General features: G+C 39.4%; 1 protein-coding gene across 1 annotated transcript in view; it reads right to left on the minus strand.

The window, feature by feature from the left end:
- LOC149165109 (DNAJ heat shock N-terminal domain-containing protein) overlaps window positions 1-27,331 on the minus strand; it is a 424,936-nt gene that overhangs the window by 375,437 nt on the left and 22,168 nt on the right. Inside the window, exons 2-3 of the mRNA XM_089432244.1 lie at window positions 26,985-27,054; window positions 26,726-26,771 (exon numbers count right to left, since the gene is read on the minus strand). Of these exons, the coding sequence (XP_089288370.1) occupies window positions 26,726-26,771; window positions 26,985-27,054 (116 nt within the window). The remainder of the gene's footprint in view (window positions 1-26,725; window positions 26,772-26,984; window positions 27,055-27,331) is intronic.

The following is a 27,331-nucleotide window of genomic DNA, read 5'->3' on the forward strand; positions in this document are numbered from 1 at the left end:
TACAAATGACCCTCCATGCTCTTTAAATAGAGATCATGGATCAATCGGGTGTTAAGCCACGGATCAAGTGTCAGTAATACCCAGGAGAGAATGAACCGTCAGATCACTACATATAATGGTCGTCGTATTGTAAGTTACAAAAGTACATAGTAAAAAAACACACTTTACCTAACTCTACACTAGACCAAGTTATACTTAACTATTTCCTATGTGTTGAATATCCTAACATCCCCCCTTAAGAACAACTTGGGATAAGATTGAAGGATGTACAAATATGACACAATACGAGAAGGAAGGAGGCATTAGAGCCTATCCCCCCTTAGTGACAACTCCCTGAACTCCAATCATAAATCGAAGTATAGTAAACTTCACCTCTGTGAGAGCCTTTGTAAAGATGTCTGCAACTTGATCATCGGTTGAACAATATTGCACTTCAAGAACATGGTCATGAATGAGCTTTCTGATGAAGTGCATGTGTAGTTCAATGTGTTTGTTGCGTTGATGTTGGACTAGATCTTTGCATAGTTGAATGGCAATTTGATTATCACACCAAAGTGTAGTCGGATGCTACTGCTGAAAGCCAAACTCTGACAAGATCTGACGAAGCCACAGGGCTTCCTTACTAGCTTCTACGATGCCACGATACTCTGCTTCTGCTGAAAAAAGAGAAATGGCACTTTGTTTTTTGCAAGCCCATGTAATAGGTCCAGAACCAAGAGTGAAGACGTAACCTGCAGTAGACTTCCGATCATCAGGGTCACCAGCCCAATCGGAATCAGTGAAACCAACCAATAAAGGAGATGCTTCTGCATTGTAATGAATCCCAAACTGAACTGTACCTCTTCTTTTAGCTACTTTCCAATGACTTTCATGTGGGTTTTGCATAAACCGAGCAATAAGGCCAACAGCAAAGGAAAGGTCAGGACGAGAATGGGTCAGATACAAAAGTTTTCCTACAAGCTAACAGTATAAGGTAGCATCAACTTCAGGAGAAATACAAGTGACTGAAAGTTTGGCTCCAGAATGAAAGGGAGAAGGGGCTGGCTTACAGTCTTCCATGTGAAAGTGGCGTAAAAGATCACAGGCATACTTGGATTGGGAAAGGGAAATACCTTCCTTGGATTGCAAGAATTGAAGATCAAGAAAATAATACAAGTGTCCTAAGTCTGTCATTTCCAACTTCTTTTTAAGGCTGGACTTCACATGGTTTATAAGGTTGGGATTACTACCACTAAGGATAAGATCATCAACATAAAGAACAAGAATGATAAGTCTATTATGAAACCAGCTCACAAAAAGATAGAAAAGAGAGATCCACGCCTTAGAATTCAGCCTCTTCGAGGGGGCAACCTCCTTTACATTACATAAATGAGCAATTCTTGGATGATACAAATGAAAAGACCTCCTTTCTATATATAGGAGTCTAAAGAGTCATAACATAATCAGAGCCGACATAACAATAATAATGTAAGGGCACAATAATAACAATAGTGGACTTCTATGGGGCACAATAGTAACAATATGGGTACTACATGGGTACATCAATATAATAAGTGGGTTGTACTAATAATAATAAGGGGTTACGCTAGTAGTATAGGGGCCTAACATGCCCCTCTCCTTCAAAAAGCGTTGTCCTCAACGCTTGAGTAGTTCTTGATGCTTCTGTATAAAATTCTTGTCCTCCCATGTGGAATCTTTAGTGGGTAAGTTCTTCCACTTGATGAGATACTCTGAAATTGATCGATTTCGTAGCTGTCGGGTTCTTGTTTCTGTGACTGCTCCAGGTGCCCATATTGTTACTATTGTGCTACATAGAAACCCACTATTGTTATTATTGTGCCCTTACATTATTATGGTTATGTCGGCTCCGATTCCAAATGTTATGAAACCAGCTCACAAAAGGATAGAAAAGAGAGATCCACGCCTTAGAATTCAGCCTCTTCGAGGGGGCAACCTCCTTTACATTACATAAATGAGCAATTCTTGGATGATACAAATGAAAAGACCTCCTTTCTATATATAGGAGTCTAAGGGGTCATAACATAATCAAAGCCGACATAACAATAATAATGTAAGGGCACAATAATAACAATAGTGGGCTTCTATGGAGCACAATAGTAACAATATGGGCACTACATGGGTACATCAATATAATAAGTGGGTTGTACTAATAACAATAAGGGGTTACACTGGTAGTATAGGGGCCTAACAAAGTCACTTAACCACTTTCTTGGTGTAGACAGTATTGTCAGAATGACACCTAGAAAAGCCAGTATCTAAAAGAAAGCTATCCATTTTGGCATACCAAGCCCGAAGGGCTTGCTTGAGACCATAAAGGGATTTCTTAAGCCAACATACATGGGTGGAGTCTGGTTGTATAAAGCCAGGAGGTTGTTCCATATAGATTTCTTCATGCAAGTCCCCATCCAAAAAGGCAGATTTAACATCCATCTGATGGACTTCCCATCTGAAAGAGGCAGCAAGGTAAAGAACAAGGCGGACAGAGTTCATTTTGGCAACAGGGGAGAAGGTTTCAATATAGTCAATGCCTTCAACTTGTGAAAAACCCTTAGCAACAAGACGAGCTTTATGTTTATCAACTTTTCCATCTGGTCCATACTTGGTTAAGTAAACACATTTGCATCTAACAAGTTTTCGTCCCTTTGGAAGAGGAACAATATCCCATGTATCATTTGCCAATAATGAATGATATTCTTCATTCATAGTTGCGTCCCAATCTGGATGGCCTGAAGCTTCTGCAAAGGTGTCAGGATCACAATTCGCTGAAGCTTGAGCCAGTAAAGAAGAGGCTCTATTGAATTGAGAACGTGTACGTCGTTGATCTGTAGGATCACTTGCAAGAGCACCTGCTACATCCCAAGTAGCACGGACCCATTTTGGAAGCTGAGGAGCTGAAGGAGGATCGTGAGAAAGTGGGGGAGGATTGTCATCCACGCTGTCATCATCTGAAGAAGAAATATTTTCAGAAGTAGAAGGGATAGAGAGAGGTGGCACATTCGCCGAACTAGGCTCGTACGCCAATATATTTTCAGCAAACTTTACGTCTCTTCTAATGATAACATTTTTGGACTTAAATGGAATAAGTCTATATCCTTTAACATCTTCAAAACATCCAACAAAAATACAATTTTCACTCTTAAGTTCTAAAGCTTTATGTTTCTCATCTGGAATATGGGCCCATGCTTCACTTCAAAAAACACGAAAGTGACTTACATCTGGTTTAATTGAGCTCCATGCTTCTTCTGGAGTGATATTCTTAAAACCTTAGTAAGAGTGCGATTTACAATGTAATTCTTCTGCCCAAAAATTAAGACTAAGTCCTTTAGATTGAAGCATCCAATTAGCCATTTCCTTTAAGGTGTGATTCTTCCTTTTAGCTACACCATTTTGTTGTGGAGTATATGGAACAGTATGTTGCATTTGAATTCCATGCTCAGTGCAAACGCTGATGAATTTGTTGTTAACATATTCTCCGCCCTTATTTGATCTTAGCTTAAGAATTTGATGTCCAAATTGTTTCTCAACAAAGGCCTTAAAGGCCAAGAACATGTTAAAGACTTCACTCTTGAGTTTTAAGAAGTATACCCAAGTGTGCCTGGAGAAATCATCAATGAAAGTTAAGAAATACTTCTAGCCAGAGAATGAAACAACTGGAAGTGGACCACATAAATCACTATGCACAAGTTGTAAAGGGGTTGAGGCATGCCAAGAGGCACATTTTTCAAAACTATCCTGATGATGTTTTCTAAGTACACATCCGGAACAAACACCATCTCTGCAAGATACCAAAGGAAGACCCGTCACCATATTTTCTTTACATAGATTTTGAAGGGAGCGATAGTTTAAGTGACCAAATCGCTCATGCCAAAGTTTGCTCACTTCATCATTATGAGCAACAAATATCGAGGGAAGCGTTGATGACCCAAATTTGTTAATCTTATACAACCTTGTAGAATCATCAGCAATGCCAGTAGCTAAAATCTGTCTAGGATCTCTTAGGTCCTTAATTACAACATCGTGAGGTGAAAATTCAACGATTTTACCTTCACCTGAATGAGTTATCTGATATACAGATCGAAGGTTGCAGGATAAGGTTGGAATGCATAATACATCATTAAATTGACCATTGTCTAGATGAATAGTTCCAGTCCCTACAACACTAAGAGATCTATCATCACCAACATATATATTTTTGGTGCTATAATCATTTAAAGAATAAAACATGGCTTTGTTTTTGGACATGTGATAAGAAGCTCCAGAATCAATGAGCCACTCATGAGAATGAGAAGAAGAAGATACATTTAGTGCATAACCAGACCGAGATGCTTGACAACTACATGCAAAAAGTGTTATTCCTGAAGATGAAGTTGAAATTGAAAAGCGCTCCAAATGGATGTTATACTTCTTCATTGTTGCTTCCAAGGCTTCCATCTTCTTAAAGCATTTGGATTCTAAGTGGCCATCTCGATTACAAAAGTTGCAATGTCTATCAATCTTCTTCCCTTTGTTTTTATTTGCATTATCATTTTGCTGAAATGATTTTTCATTTTGAGACTGAAATGGCTTAGGACCCTTGTTTGGTTTAGGACCATTCTTTTTAGGATACTGCTTCTTAGGATTCTTTCAATTTGGTTGTTGCTAGGCAGCTAAGGCTTTCTTAGAATAGTTTCCAAGATTAAGAAGATCAAGATGTAAGAGTTTTTCTTATTCTCTTATTAAAGAATCACAAAAGGCATCAAAAGAGGGGGACTTGTATTCTTGTCTTTGAGAAATAAAAGCTTCTCTAGTAGAATGGAAAGTGGAAACAAACACAAAATAGGTTGGTCCCAACTTAGTAAGAATGGAATAGATAAGGCTACCATTTTCTTTTTTAACCTTAACACCTTCCAAGAGAAGTCTAAGGGTCTTGAACTTAAACAAAAAATCTTCAATGGAAGAAAAATCATTGGGGTCCAACGTAAGCAACTCATTTTCAAGTCGATGGCCTCTAATTTCATTTTTAATTCCAAAAACTTTAGTGAGTTATTTCATTGCTTCATTAGGGGTATCAAGTTCTATGATATGGAATCTTGCATCTTGAGAAGTAGACATCCCTATCAACCCATGTACTTGATCTTGCCTATCTTCCCATTTGGTTGCCTTCTCTTCATCTTTAGGTTTAGTTTCTTGGCCCAAGGCTATTCGGAAAAGACCTTTGCTTCTAAGTAAATCCACAATGTAAGACCACCATTGGAAGTAGTTGGTGCTGTCAAGAATAACTTGGCATGGACTTTCCATTTTAACAGAAACTAAAGCTGTAGACGCTGAAACTAAGTGTTCCAATGTAAAGAGCTAGAAAAATTATGCTGATTCAAAAAAAACGGCTCTGAAAACGACTTCTGGATGAAGAAGTTATGACTTTTTGAAGAAAAGTTGTTGAAGATGCCGACGAAGTCCCTGAATGTGCGGAAATGAATGATAATGTTATATTTTAAAAGAATCCCCCCCCTCCCCTTTCCAAACTTAATCTAATTAACTCACTTAATAAAAAAAAAATTAAAAAAAAAAAATTATGTGACTCATTTTTATAAATAAGTGAAAGTCACTTTTACAATGGTATTTTACGAGCTACCCACTAAATTGTAACTTAAATAAAAGATAAAGAGACTTTAGAATTATAGGTGACTCACTTTTTATAATGGGTGAAAACACTTTTACATAAAGTAACTTTAAAACATAAGTTACGTGTGCTTTTTGAAAAAGTAACTCAACAAAAAGAAAGACTTGAACCCAACACCTCTATTCTCATAAAGTAACTTTGGACCAAGTGAGCTAGTTTAAAAGGTTAGTAATTTTTGGAAAAGAGGAAGGGTTTTTTTTTTTTTAAGTCACTGAAGCTTTGGGGTGCGTTCTTACTTGAAAAAGCTCTTTTTGCCTACAAAACAGAAAACCACACAACCCAACACGGACATGCAAAAAAAAAACCAAACCTTATGGCTTCAAGTTAGCTTTCGTCGGAAACTTAATATTTTCCTCAATGTTTCCAATTTTCCGAGATCACACTAAAGCGCAACAGAAAAGAGCATACGCATGAGAAAAATCCTTCCTTTCTATTTCTGATTTTCCCAAATCGCACAAAGTCGCGGGGCAAAGAGCATACGCAAAAATGAAAGGTATAGATCCGGTAATAAAAAGCAGAGAGCTAAATAAACCGAAATAAATAGAGAGATGAATAGCTAAAACTGCAAAAAAGAACTGTATACCTCCAGATTTTAAAAATGACGTAGCTAGGGCTACCAGAAACCTTTTCACGTGAAACGAAATGGGTTCCTCACTGCGACAGATGCTCCTAACACAATAAAGCAGTTCTCTCGGCCCGAAAGCAGTCAGAAACAATGGATCTAGGAAACGACAGTCGGATGCAGTTGTACTGGCTTCCGATTTGGATCACCAACAGATGCGGCCCTCAAATAGCTCTGATACCATGTAGGAATTTACAGGGTAAGTTTCTCAGATAGAACATCAAAGGACACCGCTCACAAACAAATCACAGATCAATACACCAGTATTCTTGACGTGGTTAAAACCCTCAAAGAGGGAAACAGTCCACGGTCTGAGCCAACACGGCCACTTCAGGCAATTTATTAATAAAAGAATGAAAATTTACATAAGCTTCTCTCATGAACGGTTACCCTACAAATGACCCTCCATGCTCTTTAAATATAGATCATGGACCAATTGGGGGTTAAGCCACAAATCAAGTGTCGGTAATACCGAGGAGAGAATGAACCGTCGGATGACTACATATCATGACCATCGGATTGTAAGTTACAAAAGTACATGGTAAAGAAACACACTTTACTTAACTCTACACTAGACCAAGTTATACTTAACTATTTCCTATGTGTCGGAATATCCTAACAATGCATACGATGAGATTTTATGACACAATCCAGTTCTTTATATAAATATTGTCCTTCAGAGTTTGCATATAGTCACAGTGACATGGAAAGTTTAGTATGTTATTGCAACATAGTGTCACATCTTCCCTGTTCTTGGTATAAACTTGGATAACTCGGATCTCGGATTTCAGATATATAATGCTACAGTTAACTTAGCTGTCCAAGTTTCAAGTCACCATAGTCACCTTCTGATCTGCTCCTTTGCTTGATATATATATATATATGTCCAGAAAGATTAGAGTTATGTTGCTAAAGCTTCATCACTGAAATTTGTATTATCATAGAAACTTCACATTATAGTGAGAGAAATTTGCACTTGCTTCATAAGGATAGAAGATGCCACTGAAGATACACTTCCTTTTATGTTCCAGATTTATGCCACAGAACTTGATTAAAAATGAAGAGATGTCATAGAAGGTTTGGGTGCCATCACAGAAAATTCGACTCTCATAGATACAAGTTCCAGTATTTTGCATAGAGCAGGCTTCTAAAGATTTTGTATCATGAACTTGTCCATAGAGACATTTTGGCCAATCTGTTTATATGTATATGTAGATGTCAAAAGAAGCATGCCTTATTATTTGTATCAGTATTGAGAGACATGCTACAGAAACTCAGATCACTGTAGATGTGTTACAAAATTTACATCAGTTATTTCTTGTCTGAGCAAGATCATATATATTCTTTCTTCTAGATTTCAGTCTTCAACCTTCATAGTGACTTTGTAAATTGCAGAGATGAATTAGTTCAGAAATATATAGTTTCATTACAGAGATCTGAATCACTTTTCTTGGATTCAACTTAGATTCCTTTAGGATTTGTCTTAGCAATCACTTCCAACCATCAATGGACTCAGATTATATTGATCTAATCACTTTGATACCTTTCATAGTAGCCTCAGAATTTCACTGTCAGACATGTGACTTGAATGCTCTTCAACATTTTTGCTATCTTACAGGTGTTCTTGACATATATTAAAAGCTGCTACATCAATATGTACAATGATGTCTTCTTTAAACCTTCTTCCCTTGATAGAGAGAGATATAACTGCTGTAAGGGTATATTAGATATGCCAACAATATGTGATCTTCAGACTTCCTTCCCTTCACTTTAGCTCTAATACCACGTTGAGAAATTAAGACACTGGTAGATTAGGGTTAATTTCTCTGTCATGATAATTACTTGTGAATGTTGTTAGCTTCTTATTAAATTTCAGTTATCTTCTTCATCAAGCAATTACCAAAATTCAAAACATCAAGATCACAAGAGACAAAGAACACCAAGATATACGCTCCAAGCTAGGGAAAAAACCCCACAAGGGAGGAAACCCAAGAAAATTTTCTTCTTATAGAATCAGATCAAAGTGAGATATCAAATAACCAAGACCAAAACAAATAACTGCCACACAAACCCAAGTCAACCCTCCTTCAAAGCTTCTTCATGAATTCAGAGTCAACAGAGTGAACTCTGGTCAAACATCTGAAATCTGGTCACCTCCTAAAATTTTGGCCCTGTAATTTCAGCTCGTGTAATTCCAGCCCTCTTGAAATTTCAGGCCTGGAGTTCCTCAAAAAAATTCGCACATGTGAGCAGATCTAGGGCAGAAAACTTTTCTTTCCTTTGACTTTCCTCTCTCTCTCCTTTGACTTTAACTGAAATTCTTCTTCTTGCTTGCACAGAAATCGAATTGGTAGCCAAAATGTGGAGCATAGTTGCCAATATTTTTGGAATTTCTAAGTCTAATTGTTAGAAATCCTTCATGTACTTTCTTATTTATTTCTGCCTACTTGTTCTGTTTAATTAACAAGTTATTTACCATGTAAATACTGAAAATAAATACAAGTACATGCTCAACACATTACAGATCATCAACTGAAAGAAAAACAAGCACACAAGTGACACCGTTGTTTTTGGACCAATGTCCTCAGAAAAACCCAATGCGGGAAAATCAGTGCAACTATTTGAGAGTTTTATTATTAAGCAGTTTCAGAATATAATCTGGGTGCCAAACCGACTCACCCAACAGAGAATGATCTCGGCAGTGGTACCTCTTAATCGGAGACAAATATTCCGACGAAAACCCCGAATGAACAATCCCACAACTCTCAGCTCCAATCTGCCCCGCGAAATCCCCAGTGTCTGCCGCTAAGGACTGCGTCAGCCTCTCTGGCCCAGGGTCACCCCAACTTGCCCAGCGTCAGCCTCTAGAGCCTCTGCGTCACCCACGCTGGCTCTCTCAAGCACTGCACCGCTCCTGGCTACCTCTGCGTGGGCCCTGACTGGCTCTGCGTGGCCTCTAGCTAGCTCTACGTCCCTCTCTCTCGGCTTCTGCGTTGATGCTCCCGGTACCCTCTTTGCCTCTCTGCTTCTGTATTCACTGCCCCTCAACTACAACTATGATCACTCCTTTGATTTCCTCAGCAAGCCCTACCCCAGAAAATCAAATTCTTGTTCAACTCGGTGTGTTCTCCAAGTGACCCTCAAGCCTCCTCTTATACTTTTCTCGTTGACAATTCAACGGCCGAGATTAAGTCCCTAATCAACGGCTAAGATTAACTTTGGCTTGATCCATGACTTTTGGACCCTTCTAACACAGTTTTATATTAATTCACATCAATATTTTATTCTCCCTAAGTTTAGACTTAGGGACTCCAAAAAATATTAATTATTTTAATATCTCCCAAACTGTTTAGAATCTGCCCAAACCATTTCGGGGTATTGGAGATCTCATGTGCTTTAGCCTCTCCACCAATTTTCGTGGCTAGAGCACATCTGATGCTACCCCAAATCAACAAATATATAGTTGTTCAACCATATGAAGAGACATAACTTATGGGTTGGCTTACTTGTCCATTTGGAGGGTTGACTTGGTCTTGTGGTGACAAAATTGACCCTTTCAATTCAAAAAAATAAAAATAAAATATATATATATATATATATATATATTTTTCTTACAAACAGTGCAAAATGGAACTTTGACTCGTGACAAATTTTCTTTTTGACTCCATAAACCCTAGGAGCATGAAGAACATGCTTTGACTAGAAAATAACAATAAAAATTATTTTTCTTCTTTTTGCTTTTACATGAAATACATTTTGACACAAGTACAATTATGAAGACCGAACCTAGTTACATTTTTCAACAATTATGACATTGGTTGGAGAAGTTCTCCCTGCCATTATGCCCTTGGCTAAATAATGGTTTGACAGATTACATAGCTGTGAAAATACCTATCCTCCAAGAACCCTTATTGCAGCAAAACTGAATTTACTTCACCTACTTGATTTTAATATACATTATCAAGTTATTTTCTGAATAATACTGAAGTAAATTACTTCTGCAACCTACACCAAATAAATTTGATTATACGAAACAAGACACAGCTATTTTTGGACAAAATAGTCCCCGCCAAAACGCAATGCGGGAAAACTGGTGCAACAGCTCTGAGGGTTTTCTATTATTAAGCAGTAATTTTTAATACAATGTTGGATGCCCTCCCAGCAATCTAGTGACAGAGAAAAATTAATGGCGGAAAACTGAGTGAGTTTACCTCACTTCACCCAGTAGATTCTGGCTGATCCAGCAACAGAACTGGCTAACCCCGGCTATCTCTGCGCTGGCCCTGCGTAGGCTCTGTGTCAGCTCTGTGCTGCCTCTTCTGCCTTCTGCATCAACCTTCTCAGCAGTTTCCGCCTTTCTACGTGAGGGCAGCTTCACTTCTGCGTTGGCCCTTCTGGCTTTGTGTCATACTTGCGTGAGTCCAGATTGGCCCAACGTCAGCCCTTCTAGCTGTCGCACTACCTCCACTAGTGGCTCTCCGCTTCTCTGCTCAATTTTCCCGAACCATCCCTGCGCCTCTACTGCAGAATGATCACTCAGTTCGAATTCTCAGCTTCCTAGCCCCAGAAATCGAACTCCAAATCAATTCATTCTCTCTGTGTGTGTCTCTAAATGAACCCCAAGCCTCCTTATAATTTTCTCATTGAGACTTCAACGGGCAAGATTAAGTCTCTAATCAACGGCTAAGATTAAAACTTGACCTTAGGACAGCTTCACTTCTGCGTTGGCCCTTCTGGCTTTGTGTCATACCTGCGTGAGTCCAGATTGGCCCAACGTCAACCCTTCTAGCTGTCGCACTACCTCCACTAGTGGCTCTCCGCTTCTCTGCTCAGTTTTCCCGAACTATCCCTGCTCCTCTGGTGCAGAATGATCACTCAGTTCGAATTCTCAGCTTCCTAGCCCCAGAAATCGAACTCCAAATCAATTCATTCTCTCCGTGTGTGTCTCTAAATGAACCCCAATCCTCCTTATACTTTTCTCGTTGAGACTTCAACGGGCAAGATTAAGTCTTTAATCAACGGCTAAGATTAAAACTTGACCTGATCCACTTTCTAGAACATTCTCACCCATATTTTGATCAATATCCATTAATACTTTAGTTTTCCTAAGTTTAAACTTAGGAACCTCATTAAAAATATCAATTAGTTTAATAAAATACAATCCGGATGGAGTTTCACCAAACGATTTCTGGGTTCTTCAGAAATCATGTGGCTTAGCGTCTCCACCAATATTCATGGCTAGAGCACATCCAATGCTACCAAAAACTAACACTCTCTCTTAGCGAGGAATTTTCTCTAGCAACAATGTCCAACTGCATGTTGCTCTATTTCTGAAGCATCTCCTTTCCGCACTATTGTTGCCACCAACACTGTGTTGTTGCTGTTATTTTATCGCTGCCCATGACACTGCCACTGCTACAACTCCCTCTAGATCTGTTGCTAACACTACCATTGCTAGCTCTGCAGTGCGTCATTTTCCAATTGTTGTAGCTTGGCAACGTAAAAGCATCCAAAATTTCTGAACTAACTGTGTTCAGCATAATACCATGTGAATGTTGGAATCTGACTACTACTAGATTCTGACCCTCTGAATCTTTTGCATTGCTGCTGACTTCTGCACTGCTACCAACCTTGCTCTGCGTTGATCAGTCTCTGATCTCAGGTTACTGCATCTGTCTCTCCAAACAACCCACTGCATCATCTGACACTAATTCCATCTCGCTACTATTGAATCTTGGGCTCTCGTAGCAAGGAATTGATCCAGGAGGTGGGTTCCTCAAGGATCCTGCCCACATGTAGTCCTCCAAACTACAATTCAATATCGCCCCATTTCCCTCTTGGAGATGCGTGGGCACTCATGGCAAACTCACCTTCGTCAATTTTTGTAGCAACCTTAGGATCATGTTTCTCATCTTTATCCTTTTGCTTCAAAGGACACAGGGATGTAAAGTGCCCCATCTTGCCACATCTAAAACATTTCACCTTCAAAATGTCCTTCTTCCACTTCTGCTTCTGTTATCCCTTTGATGCTAGAGCTATGTTCTCCTCCTCCTCCTTGGTCTTCATGCCACTCCCACTGCTACCATTGAAGTTGACCTTAACTAGATCCCTCCTTAATTCCTCCTGTTGAAGGGTTGCCCACATCTCCTCCCATGAAGGTAGTCTTTCCTTGCCCGTTATACTTTGGACAAAGACTTGCCATTCATCTAAGATTCCATTCAGGTTCATCCTTACCATCGCGGTAGACTAAGGAGTAGACCCCACTGCAGCAAGTTGGTCTCTAGTGTCCTGAAGACGTTGAAGATAGGAGTTAACCCCTTCTCCCTTTTGCATCAATGTCCGCTGCAACTTTTGTTCTAAGTACATCTTCCACTATTCGGAAGAACCTTCATACAGTGAAGACAAAGCTTCCCACATTTCTCGCGTTGTATCTTTGCCCTGCAAGTATGAGACCACATGATCTCGAACTCCATCAAATATGAACCTCTTCGCCTTCCCCTGCTCAGCCTTGTACTTCTTCTTTTGGTCGTTGTCTGTAGGAGCAACCACAACACTCTTGACGTAAGCTTCGAGATTGTACTCCTCCAGAACAGCTAAGATTCTAGTCTTCCATATGACATAGTTGGAAGCTCCTTCCAACCTGTCCTGATCTTTGAGCCCATGTGATGCCATCTCACCCAAACTGTCAAATTGACTCCTCTAGTCACTACTCAGCACTGATCTCTTGTCCGGCAAGTGAAGAATTCGGACTTTTGGCGAGAAGAGTCCTCTGAGGGGAAAATTCCCCTTCTATGTGTCTTCGCTCTTTTCCGATGGATTTTGCCCCAGCAGAAACTGCGCTCTTCAAGCATTGCGTTGAGGCTTTGCGTCGCTCCCTCTGCCTCTGCAAGTTCACAAACCGAAAATCATACCTCTCTATCGACCTAAGTCAACTGACACGTGGATTTGGGATTCGATGGATAAGGGGATTCGAGTGTCGGATATGGACACGTTGACCCCTCGGAACATGACATGTTCAGATACATTCTATATATATATATATATATATATATATATATATATATATATAAATTTGATATTTCTTGCACAAATTCTCATTCATGATACAAATTCATTGATTTCAAACATAGATCTTCATCTAGATGTAAGTTTTACCGTTTACAAAGTTAGTAACATTATGCATAGTGATAGTACATACAAAATTCAAATATAATTGTAATTTGTGATATGTCACATAAATGATAAATCATAAATTCTGAATTCATAATACATATTCAATTCATCAATGGTCCAATAGGAGAAAGACAAGATAGTAAGATAAAGATACGGACAGTTGCAGTTTTCTCATTAAGTCATCAAAATCAAAATGTGTTACATAGGTAGTGCAATGCCAATGGCGAATAGAAATAGAAAATACAAAACAACTACAAGTATACAAGCCTCAAGGCAGTAGGTCGCTCATGACTCATGAGTCATCAATCCTCATAGTCATCATCAAAATCAGCATCACTGTCCTCATCATCATGGCCACCACTGCTCTCCTCTGTTACATCCTCCTCCCCTGTATCCAAAGTCATCTTTGCATCTGCTGGTGTGGAGGATGACCCCTCTATAGTATCACCATCATCAAATCTGACAAGCTCTAGCACTGGATCATTGAGATCCATGTTGGCCAATGTCAACTCAACATTGTTGTCCAGACCCATATCATCAAGAAAGACATCCCACATCTTTGTCTTTCCCTTCAACCACTCTTCTCTCTGCCTATAAATAAGGCGAAATTTGGTGTGCACATACACCATTGTCTCTGCCCTAGACTGCTCAAGCCTACTCTTCTTAACACTATACAAATTCCCACATGTGCTCCAATTCCTCTTGCAACAAGAGGATGAAGTCACCTGAGAGAGGAGCCTCATGGCTAACTGCTGTAGAGGAGGGCTTATTGCCCCATGATTTGCCCGCCAAGAATAGGGCTTCTTCGCCCCCCCTGTCTCTAATCAGATCATATCTTGCAAATCGACCAGTGCCAGTCGAAAACTCTGCAAAGGCATCCTCCACCTCATCAAGCAATGCTCTATCCTGAAAAACCCGCCTGAATGCATCTTTCCTTCCCTATGAGACTTCCCCATCCATGTGAGGAGGGAATTTGCGAGAAGGTCCAACATTCAGCCACTCATGGCTGTAGTATTTTAGGTTCAATGAGTGAGCCAAAAAATGTAAAGGTGTGCAATTCTTGTCCCATCTGATGACAAGAATATCATGTATCGTGGTGAAGAAGGCCTCTGGTGATGTCTCATACTTGGGGCACTCACTCTGTAAAATAATGCTCCTCACAGACTCAATCATGGAATCCCATCCCTGATAAACCTCTCCTAGGATGGGTTGGTCTGTATCTACAAATCGAAGCAAAGAAATGATAGGATCAATGTTGCACGAAGCGGGAGGGAAGCGGAAGCGGGAGCGCAGAAGCGGGAGCGCGGAATCGTCATTTTCCAAAAATCTAGGAAGCGAAGCGTCCGCGGAAGCGTCTGCTATATATATATATATTTTTTTTATATTTTTTTGCATTTATACTCAAAACAAACATCCCAAATACCAAATTAATTGTAGAAGACATGAAAACATGCATATTTTTGCATAAATCAAGATAGATATGGCATCCATGATTCCATTGTAGTTACTAGTATGTACAACAATCATCTATATTCTAGCTATTACAAACATACATCAAATTTTTAAGCATATTATAAAACATAAAACATTTAAGCATATTATAAAACATAAAACATAGAGCATATTATGATTTATCTAGCAAGTGAGCAACTGTCAACATTTGTCATGTCCAAAATTCAAATAATAATGTTTACAAAATATGTCACTTGGTCACCGCCAAGCCAAAAAGGTTCAAAATTCAAATTCACAAGTCTACAAGTCTAATGAGTAATCTATGACAAAAAGTAGTAGATTGTGAATATATCTACTAATCTCTCCTCCTTCCACCACGAATAGAACGTGGTGGCAGGCCTCCACGTGGTGGCAATGAAGAAGATGGTGCCTGTGTAAGTCGTGGCACTGAAACTGATGAAGAAGAACCCCCTGCTATTGGTGTTGAACCATGGAACCTAGGAACCAAGGGACCAGATGGAGGTGGGGGTGGTGGCATATCAACACGGTCATCATCATCCTAGAATCGCTCAAAAAATTCATGCAAAAAAAAAAAACACTAGTTAACAAAAAAATTAAAAACATGAATTAGAGAAATGCTTTATAAGGGAAAATTGGAAAATTCATACCACAATGGACATACCTAGATAAGAGCATCCTCTAATTGCTCTAGTCGCAACACTCCATCCTCCAAATTGGGCTCCTCTGGATTCTTGTCCCAAATCAACAAGTCTTTATTAGACTTTGCATCTTCACAGTAATGGGACAACAATCGCAAGTTGTAATGAACATAAACCAAGCTCTCTGCCCGGTCTAAATTCAACCTGTTCCTTTTAACACTGTGGATGAAAGAATAAGAGCTCCAACACCTCTCTGCAGAAGAAGTGTTTACCACCTGTGATAGCACCCGCAATGCCAAACTCTGTAGAAGTGGAGTACCCCCTCCATGCATGTTCCACCACTCAAGAGCAGAAAAAGTCTCTCGATCTTGAATTGCATGCATGCTCCCAAATGGACCAGTGTTGAGCGTATAGTTGCTCACCTGTCTCCGTACCAATGCAGCCTCCTCCTCATCAGGGATTAATTTACTCAATGCAGCCATATATTTTTCGTGAACCTCTCTATCTTGGTGTGGTTTTTTCCTGCTTCCCCCCCCCAGGTGCTGGTGTTGAAAGCCATGATGGATGATAGTATTTAGGTGTCAAAACATATGCTAATGCATGCAATGGAATATTTAGCATTTCCCATCGGTTTTGCACCTCTACACGAATATAATTGTACAAGGTGGTATCTCTAGGCTCAACAATGTCTTTAATCTGCCCCAACATGCTATCCATTTGCTCATACACCTCCCCAATTACTGGTCGATCTGAATCTGCAAACTTGATCATGTAATAAATTGGTTTGGTGAATTGCAAAACATATTTAACCTATGACCAAAAGTAACTGTCAAGAACAGTGTCCTTGACTGCATTAGCACCATCTGTGTCAGTGTTAATTTCATCCCATGTTTCAGCACACACCAGATTAGTTAAAGCTTGTCTCACCCTCACTAGCCGCCTAAAGGTGAGGTAATAACTAGCAAATCTTGTCTTTGCAATTTTAAGCAATTGCAACTTGGAGTAAGTGCCATAGAAGTAGTTTACCCTTGTATGCCCTGTGATGAATTTAATGAGTTACTTCCCTTTCCTGTAAACCTCAGCAATCCACCCACAATCTTTGTGTTTCACAATATCATGCATCAAAAGGTTCAATGTGTGAACCAGGCACCCAGACCAAAAGATGTGTGGATGAGTACGCACAATAATTTTTCCTGTTGCCTTACAATTTGCTACATTATCTGTGATCACTTGAACCACATTATTCGGACCAACATCTTTGATTGATTTCAATAGGAGATTTGCAATGTTTTGTGCAGTTGCACTGATGGAGGAGGAGTCATGACATGCAATAAATACTGCACCACTAGAAGAAACACCAAGAACATTTATCAAATGTTGGTTTCTAATATTTGTCCACCCATCTGATACAATGGATACCCCAGAATCCACCCACTCATGTGTAAAACGTGTCAAAGCTCTTTGAACCTTAGCTTTTTCTCTTTCTAATAACACTGTTCTAGCTTTCTCATAGTTGGGGGCCTTGTATCCTTTTGGGGCTTCATTGATGGCCTTTACCATGTCATGCCAATAGGGAGAGCGAAGCACATTGAATGGTACACCGAAAGCACAAAGAAAACGGACTATCTTTCCATCCACATCATCCCTCCCAGCAACATTAAGGAAATCCCCTATTGTTCTTCTACCTCCAGAGGTTGCAGAAGTACCATGAGGAGATGGGCAACTACCAAATTTAGAGGTTGCACTTGATTCAGAATGAGTTTTTTGTTTCTTGTTTTTTTGTTGTGCAGCCATCTCTATTTGGATGTATTTTCTTCTTTCTTCAGTTGAAATGTTTGGGCAAATTTGTACCCCCACAGAACCCTTTTTTTCATCACTGTCCAGCACCCCACAAAGATGCCTCCTCAGACGGGTATATGAACCACAATATGGTTTTCCTCCATGACAACCATGAGGGCACACAAATTTGTAAGATCCACCACCCTTTCCCCCATCAAGTTTGGTCACATAGTTCCACAAGGGTGTTGATGTACCTTTCCCATCTTGTGCTTCAGTGTCCCCTTCAAGTTCATCCCCTTCCTCTTCAAACCCTTCCTCCTCATCATACATTGGGTCACTACTATTAGGACCAAGTTCATCCCCTTCCTCTTCCCTTCTATTCCTCACCCTTGCCATCATTAAAACCAAGAGTGGAATGATACATAGAAGCCAAAAGAACACCATCTTGGAATATGGATATAGGTGGTGGACAACCTGTAAATAAAGGAGCAAGTAGAAACAATGGGAAAGAGTAGGAGAGGGAGGAGAAAAATACAAATTTTTTTTCAAAAAAACAAGGGAGTTTGGGGTTTGAACTTACCTCTTTAGCTCTTGTAGATGAAGTCCTCCAAGCTCTTGCTCCAAGCTCCTCCTCCTTCTCCTAGCTCCTCCTTCTTCACTCCTCCAAGCTCTCCTCTCTTCTCCTCTCCTTTCCTATCTTCTCTTCTCCTCTCCTCTCTTCTCTTCTCCAACTCTCATAAACTCAAAGTGAGAAAATGAGGAATGAATGGGAGCTTTATGCTTTTCATTCCTCACCCTAAACTCACCCTAACCCACCCCCTCATTGCTTAGTTAAGTTAACTTTAAAAAAAAATTAAAAAAAATGAAGTATTTTTCCTTGGCCCGCGCGGTTTTTTCGGAAGCGCTCTGAAGCGCTCGTGAAGCGTACGCTTCCGGGCCCATAGCGTGGCGCTTCCGAAGGCCCGAAGCGCCCTCCGAAGCGCGCTTCGGGGCCCACGCTTCATAAAAACCAGGAAGCGCCTTAAAAACACGGAATTGCGCTTCGGGATTTTTGGAATCGCGCTTCCTGGAGCGCTTCCGGAACGCTTCCGTACGGGGCGCGATTCCGGCCTAAGATCCGGGGGGGGCGCTTCCTGCAACGTTGGATAGGATCCATGATCTGAATAAGTAGATCTACCCTCTCCCACCAAGCATCATCTAGCACTGTATCCTTCACTCTTTTAGAGGCTACTTGATCTGTCTTTCTCCAAAAAGACCAAAACTTTGAAATAACCATGGCCCGAAGAGTGGTCTTGACCTCCCTCGACCTCTTCAACATGATGAATGAAGAGGCAAACCGTGTCTCCGCAATCTTCAACAATGATAGATTGTTGTACTCCTTGTAGATAGTGAGGGCATTTGTATGATTTTGTACGAAGTTACGGATATGTCGTGCATCCTAAATAATGTTACCAATCCAAAGCACATCAGAAGCAATGGATTTCAGTGCCAAGTTCAATGAATGGACAATGCAAGGTGTCCAAAAATCTTGTGGATATTTAGCTTCCACAATCATGCTAACAGCCTTGCAAACAAGTGCATTATCTATAATGATTTGCACACAAGAATCAACACCTACATCTTCAATAACTTTAATAAACAACTCACCCATACATTGTACATCCTTGTATTTTCCAAGTGTATCCACTACTTTCAAGAAAACTGGACCATTCAAGGAAGACACCATGAAGTTGATGAGTAGGTGCCATGCTAGATTTGTCCATCCATCAGAAACAATGCTAACCCCAGATGTTGGCCATGATGCTTTAATAGACTCAAGCATTTTTTGCACCTCTTTTTTTGCCTTCGTCAACAATGTGGTTCTAAGCTTCTCTGAACCAAGAGGCACATACCCTAATGGAGCCCCTTGAGTTAGAGCTCGGCACATCTCAATAAATAGAGGTGAGCGTGCAACATTAAAGGATATGAAGTTTTGATAGAAAAAAAAGGCAATGGTGAGATCAAGCTCTTCATGTTTCTCCTTTTGAAAAATCATGTCCACTGGACCAAGTGAAATTGTCTTTCTTTTTGCAGCTTTTCCCCCACTAGAACTCTCAAATGGGAATTTGTTGTTGTCTTTCCTCAAAAATGGAAGGGGGTCATCATTCTTGGTTTTTTTTATTTTGCAGCCACATTTGCCATACCAACATTGGACTCTCTTTCCATTTCTTTCCTCTTTGGTAAAGGCACTTTTGTACAAGCTCCAACTCCACAACCTGGTAAAGCCAACAAATGTCCTTTCACATGGAAATATGTGCTCGTGAAAGTATTGTGGCAAAAGTTGCATCTCCAATTCACATTGCCTCCTCCCTTCACCTTGCTGCTTGGCCCTTGCTCTCTTGTGACATATTTCCACAAGGGATATTTCTCAATGTTACATTGAGGAGGATGTCTTCCCTCAACATTACTTGCAATGGAGGGAATACCTACAGCAAACTCTAATGATTTTGGGGGAGGAGGGGCATCTCTAATGGGGACATTCTTCCCTTTCCTTTGCCCCTTCCCTGCTGCCCTTGGTTGAGCCATGAATACTGTAAAAAAATAAAACAAAAGTACACAAATTTGTAAAAGAAATGCATAAGCAAATTGTTGTAATAAAAATGCAAAAAAAAATAGAGAGGAAATGCACTTACCTGTTGCTTGAATCTCCTTGAAAACGCTCCCACACCCTTTGCTCCTTGCTCCAACACACTCATAGCAAACCCACAGCTCACTCACAGCAAAATAGAGAAGACAAAGTGAAATAAAACAGCAGCGAAACCGCCTTTTTAAGGCCACGGGGGTGACTTTTTCAGGATTCGTGTCCGAAAATCGGGACACATCATGTCCAATTGGGACACGATCCGGATTTGATCGTGTCCTAATCGAACATGATATGTCCCGATTTCCGGACACGATTTGGTACAAATCGTGTCGGATTCAACGGATTTGCTACACGTCGGCCATTTTGAACGAATCTAGTTTCATAGTTGTCGACTCTCTCAGAGAGAGATTTCCTCAGAATCTCTACTTCCCAGCAAGGACTACACAATCCCTTCAAGGGGATTCAAATTGCTGCCAAATGCAGCTATTGGCCTCTCTGCTCAACGCTAGATCTGCTCTTCTTATTTCAAAATCAATGCTCTGATACCATGTGAAAATTCTTATCCTCAAGGAACACCTACTGCAGTGACACTGAATTTACTTCATCTACTTGATTTTAATATGCATTATCAAGTTATTTTTTGAATAATACTGAAGTAAATTTTTTCTGCAGCCTACACCAAATTAATTTGATTACATGAAACAAGAAACTGAGCAAAGAACAAGATACATAGGACACAGTTATTTTTGGACAAAATAGTCCTCAAAAAAACCCAATGCGGGAAAATCGGTGCAGCAGCTCTGAGGGTTTTCTATTATTAAGCAGTAATTCTGAATATAATGTTGGATGCCCTCCCGGCAATCCAGTGATAGAGAAAACATAATGGCGGAAAAATGAGTGAGTTTACCTCACTTCACCCGACATATTCCGGAACTGGCTAACCCCGGCTATCTCTATGTTGGCCCTGCGTAGGCTTTGCGTCACCCCTGCGATGTCTCTTTTGCCTTCTGCGTCAACCTTCCCAACTGTTCTGGAAGTTCCCCGGCAGTTTCCGGCTTTTTGCGTGAGGGCAACTTCACTTCTGCACTTGCCCTTCTGGCTCTACGTCAAGCCTGCGTGGGCCCACATTGGACCAACGTCAGTCCTTCTAGTTGTTGCGCTTCCTCCACTAGTGGCTCTCTGCACAATATTCCTGAACTATCCTTGCCCCTCTGCTGCGAAATGATCACTCAGTTCGAATTCTCAGTTTCCTAGCCCCAGAAGTCGAACTCCAAATGAATTCATTTTCTCCGTGTGTGTCTCTAAATGAACCCCAAGCCTCCTTATACTTTTCTCATTGAGACTTCAACAGCCGAGATTAAGTCTCTAATCAACGGCTAAGATTAAAACTTGACTTGATCCGCTTTCTAGAACATTCTCACCCATATTTTGATTAATACCCATTAATACTTTAATTTTCCTCAGTTTAGAGTCTAGACTTAGGAACCTCATTAAAAATATTAATTATTTTAATAAAATACAATCCAAGTGGAATTTCACCAAATGATTTATGAGTTCTTTAGAACTCATGTGCCTTAGCCTCCCCACCAATTTTCATGGCTAGAGCACATCTGACGCTACCAAAAACTAACAATAGCATCATGGATTAACATTCTTGTGTCATGTTCTTTGACCTGATTAGGGAGGTTATCCCTGTGTCAAGTATAGAGACCTTGGTTGAAGAATGGTTTGGTGGACTAAAATTCTTCATGTGTCACTTTGACCTTGGTTGAAGAATGGTTTGGCGAACTAACATTCTTCAAGTATCAATTTGACCTTGGTTGGAGAATGAATTCTCCCTGTGTCACTTCGACCATTGTTTGAAGAATGGTCTAGCAAAGGATATTCTCCCTGTGTCAGTTAGACCATGGTTGGAGAATAGTACTAGAGGCCGCTCGAATCTCTTTCCAGAGTGAGCAAAAGACTCCCAACATCATGCTCGGATCTCTTTCTAGAGTGAGCAGAAGACTCCCAGCATCATGCTCGGATCTCTTTCTAGAGTGAGCTTATTTTGGCATCGTGCTCTGATCTCTTTCTAGAGTGAGCTTATTTTGGTATCATGCTCGGATCTCTGTCTAGAGTGAGCTTTTTTGTTGAGGCCTCTTGGTGGATATCAAACAATTCATATGTGCCATACGTCCCAGGAACTGACTGGGTTATGGAAATGAGGTTGATGCTAGTGATTAAAAGGTTGATGATGATGTTGTCTATGAGATAAACCTTTCCTCAGAGAGATCATGCATACAGAGAACATCTGGATAGTCATTATGAATACCTCCCTAGCTAAGGAGTGCTGAATTTTGTAGTTATGGTTGATCTTCATAATATTCTTTTGTACTTGTAATATTGAAACATGCATTGTATTTGCAAAAGAAAATTTTATGAAGCATGTTCTTCATGCTCACAGGAAAAATAGATTATTTATTTGTATGCTCTTTAAGAGCGGGAAAATGAACGTTTAAATTTGTATTTTGCCTCCACAAAGACCAAGTCATCCCTCCAAGGATCGAGTCGGCCTGCCAAAGAGACGTGCCCCTTCGCATGGACGAACAACTATAAATAGAGCCTATTCGCATTCAAAAAGACACAAACTTTGGATGATCTGATCTGAGGTAGAGTGTGAGGTTCTTGAGGCAGAATGTGAGGTTCCTGAGGCAAAGTGCGAGGTTCCTAAGGCACAAGGCGGATTGTTAGAAAAATGAAAAGACAGAAAGATTTTCTTATGTTGACAATTACTTGTGATATTCTTATATTCTTATTAGATTTCTTTATGTTCTTCTTTATCTTCTTTTCATCAAGCAATCATCAAATCAAAAGCATGAAGATCAATGACACCAGAAGTAGGCACTCAGCCAGGGCTAAAAACCCTATGCAAGTGAAAACCCAGTGAAACTCTTCCACTAATAGATTCAAATCAGATTAAGACAGACCAAGACCTTTGATTAGATCAAAATACCTTCCTCACTCCACCAAGTTAGCCTTCCAAGATGATTAAGCAAACTTTAGTAGTCTCTTCTCGTCAACCGGCTTCAATCCAGCTGCTACACAGAATTTCGGTCCTCCAGCTCCCAAAATTTCAGCCCTGCTACAGATTTGTGACTTCATCCTTCCTGCAACTCCAGAATTTCGCACGTGTGAGTCAAAAGAGAGAGAAAATAGTCCTAAAACTTCTTCGCTAGGGTCCCTTCTTCTTCGCTAGGTTATTTGCTTCCTCTTTTAGGTATTTCTCACTCCTCTTCTTCTACTACAGCTTCAGATCAAACTTACTTGAGTGAATGTCCAAATGAAGTCCAGTAGTTGCCTATTTTTCGTTGTTTCTGGCAACTGTTTGAGGCCAACTGTAGAACTTGAGGCAGACTCGGTGGAGGGTTGATTGACTCATTTTACATAAAATTAATTTTCTTTCTTGATATACAAAACCCAAGAAGGGTCTATTACATGATGACATGGACAAGGACTCTTAACATAAACCCTAGAAGCTAACAATTGATGCTTTGACCTAGAAATAAAATAATAAGAGCATGAAACCCATGCTAATAAATAATTTTCTTTTATAAATAAATTCCTTTTTGTTTCTTTTGACAAATACAATACATCTTGACTCAACTACAATTATGAAGACCGACACTAGTTACATTCTTCAACACTCCCTCTTAACTAGGGAGGTATTCATAATTACATATATATAGAGGTACATGGAAGATCTCAAAATGAGATGTTCTATGAAGAGTTACAGCACACTCAGTGCTATAGATTAGATACTTGACCAAGGTATCTAATCCAGTTGGGACTAAGGTGTGTTCCAAGCTTCAGCCACTCTAGGTACCATCAGGCTTCCACTCTAACACCAACCCAGGGATCTAGGTGTGTATCCAAGGTCAAAGCTCCAAGACCAACGCCACCCTCCCTACTTCAAGATCTAGACATCATCACAAGTCGGCCAGATGTCCTCCCAAGCATCTTGTCACCCCAAGAAGCTTCATCTCTCCCTATAAACTAAATCATATATGTCCATCAATTCCAACATGCTTCAAAATATTCAACCCTTTTATGGAGAGATTAACCTATACAATCACAATCCCAATTAGCAATAAACTTTCAACTATATACAAGTTAACACAAACCTATAGGATCTTAAAATATAATGATATTGCTTAGGTCATCATCATACTATCCAAACACATCTTCGTTGGAAGCTTTCTTCTTTAACTTCTTACAACAATGCCAAACTCAGCCTCAGTACTACTCAACACAACTAGGTCTTTGTTTGTAACTTCATGAATCAAGAATGTCCATCTGCATTACTTTCATTCTTTGGTCTTATTCTTTCTTTCAAGGTATTCACTATAATTGTCATAATATGCCCTCCCTCTTAACTAGGGAAATATACCCTTTCTTTCATCCAAGCTCCCTCTCAACTTAGGGAGATCAACAGCTTCATTCTTATACCATCGGAGAAACTTTGACCTTTCAAAGCTTCATTTCTTCAGGAAAATCATTCTCTCTTCTAGCAACCAGGTCATTTATTCATCTTTTATGTCATCATCATTCTTAGAGCTCCCTTTTATCCATCATGCTCATCAGTGTTATCAAGTCATCTTCAATGTCTTGAAGCTTATGTACAGCGAGTACAACCAAGTGAAAATATACAAAAACCATGAAGTCAACTATATCAACATAGAGTTATCATGTCATTACAATGGAAGCATCAAAAAAATCAAACTTTAGATATCCAAAGCCTAAACCTAGTTAGGTACACAATCAACAAGTGTTACACCTTTTATATCCTAGACTTCAACAATTTTGCTAGGGTCTTGTCACAAACCGTAGATTCCATTAGCAATACTTAAAGTCTTAGATATTAGCAATTAAATCAAGTTAACAATCCAATCATAGCATTTACCATTGTGCTCTAGAATTTCATGACAAATACTACTAGGGTTTTGTGACAAACCCCAGAATTCATCAACAAAAGAATATCAAAAATCAAGTTAGTATTCTAGCATTTCATATCTAGGGTTTCATTATTATTCCCTAGAAACTTATATCAATCTCTTATTAGGGTTTTTTTATGTAAAAACCCTAGATACAAACATCAAATTCCAAAATTAGACATACAATAGTTTTGGCTAGGCTACGATTTCAATCATACAGAAGTACATACACCTAGGGTTTCATTCCTAGGACTTTATATTGACTATACCAAGGGCTTTGTCATAAACCCTAATTTATTGAACCCTAAAAATCTAGGGTTTCTAGACATCAACAACAAACCCTAAAAGGCTAGAGTTCTATAACATCAACAAACCCACATTAATAGAGGGATTTAATCATATGTTCTAGACTTTTCATTAACAAAACCTGAGTAGACAGGTTTTATGGATAATATAGCCTAAGCATTAGAAGACTAGGGTTTATAGTGAACCCCAAATATTAGGGTTTCACTAGAAATGTACAAATGACAAGAGATAGTATGACAAGGGTAGATTCAATCTAGATATTAATCACCCTGACAAGAATCTTTATGATTCAAAACCCTAGACACGAGAGAGTTAGTAATACAAAGCAAAATTCAAATGAAGAATAATTATACCTTTTTGACCTAGAAATAAAATAATAAGAGCATGAAACCCATGCTAATAAATAATTTTCTTTTATAAATAAATTCCTTTTTCTTTCATTTGACAAATACAATACATCTTGACTCAAATACAATTATGAAGACCAACACAAGTTACATTCTTCAACACGGATCTGAAGTGCTTGTATCTTCTGTGGAACAGTACGCATTTTCTGAGGCACATACTGTGGAACAGTGTGCATTTTCTGAGGCTAATACTCTGTGGAGCAGCGCGAGAGTCTGAGGCTATATCTCTATGGTTAAAGGATGATCTCAGTGGCATAGTGCAAGATCTGAAGCAGACTTGGCGAACGTCTTCTTGACCTTGTTGCAGAGATCCTTGTGAACAGAATTATGGAGGGCAGACTTGGTCTTTGGAGGTTGGTTGACTTTGATGTATCTCTTGTTGCGTTTATTCTCTAAGGAAAAGGTTGGCTGCATTTTTACCCATTGAGGGTTTTCGCAGCGTAAAACTTTGTGCTCTTGGTGTGGCTGTCTCTTTATTGTATGGTTGATGCCTTTGGTGTAATTACTGAATGATGGAATTAATGAATAACAGTGTAAAAACTTAAAAGATCATAATCATCAAAGATAATTACCAATATGGAAGACACTTAAAAGATCAAGTGCTTTGTGCATGATTATGTTTCTCATAATTGACTTTGTTATTCTAGAATATTTCTTCCAGTTAATTCCTTTAAAGCAATTTAAATTATTGAGTGACCTCCTCTTATTTCCAATGCATCTATATTCTCTTTCTCGCAAATAGAAGAATAAAAAGAACCATTGTTCAATTCTGATTAAAATTGAATCTAAACACTCTAAATTGTTCTTCTTGAGATCTGGGGTGCCAGTGAAGTTTCCAATCACATTGATGTTCGCACATTTATGTAATGACATTTAGTCTTTTAGATGATTCTCTAACCCAATTTTATTCAATTTTCCATCCCCATTTGGGAAGATATCATAAGACATATATGTTTTGCTTATTCCATATGCAAATAATGAGATGGAAGTCAATTAAAAGACACTTAAATCAGTAACACATGGAAAGTCTAAAAATATTTGATTAAATTACCTCAATAACATTTTCAGTGATGATTTCTGTGTCCTTGTAAGAGTGCCTGAAAATGCCAATAAATAGCATGTGAGGTCATTTTAAGAGAGAAACCACCTACAGAATGGCATTAACTTCCAACTGGAAAACTTCAGACCATGCAAATCCAATTTCAAGAGCACAACATACAATCTCTTGCATCATAAAAACATCAAACAAGAAACCAATGAATTCAGAAACAAGAAAAACACAGAAGCGTGCCAGTAAAGCAAGGAATTACCATTGCAAGGTCAGCCTTTGATATGCTTCAATAATTTCCTCACTAGTAGAATTTTGTTTTACTCCAATAACTGGTCACAACAAAAAGCAGTATTAAGTCATGCCATGTATTCATCCCATCTTGCTATAACTTTGATGGCCATCATTATATGTGAACAATAATAAATTAATGGCATTATTAATGAAAGGAAAATCAGAAAATCAGAGATGCGTTTATTACAAAATGAACCAAAAACAAGGAGTTACCAATGGACCCAATCTGACCAGAAAACGAGGAGCTGCCAAAGAACCTAATGCCCACACTTAGACCCATCTCAACTACATAGTCTCCCACATGGAATGAAGTAC

Source organism: Pinus tabuliformis, chromosome 5_1 (genome assembly GCF_031772625.1).
Source record: "Pinus tabuliformis cultivar Carrire ecotype Pingquan chromosome 5_1, CPIR1, whole genome shotgun sequence".
Lineage (NCBI taxonomy): Eukaryota > Viridiplantae > Streptophyta > Pinopsida > Pinales > Pinaceae > Pinus > Pinus tabuliformis.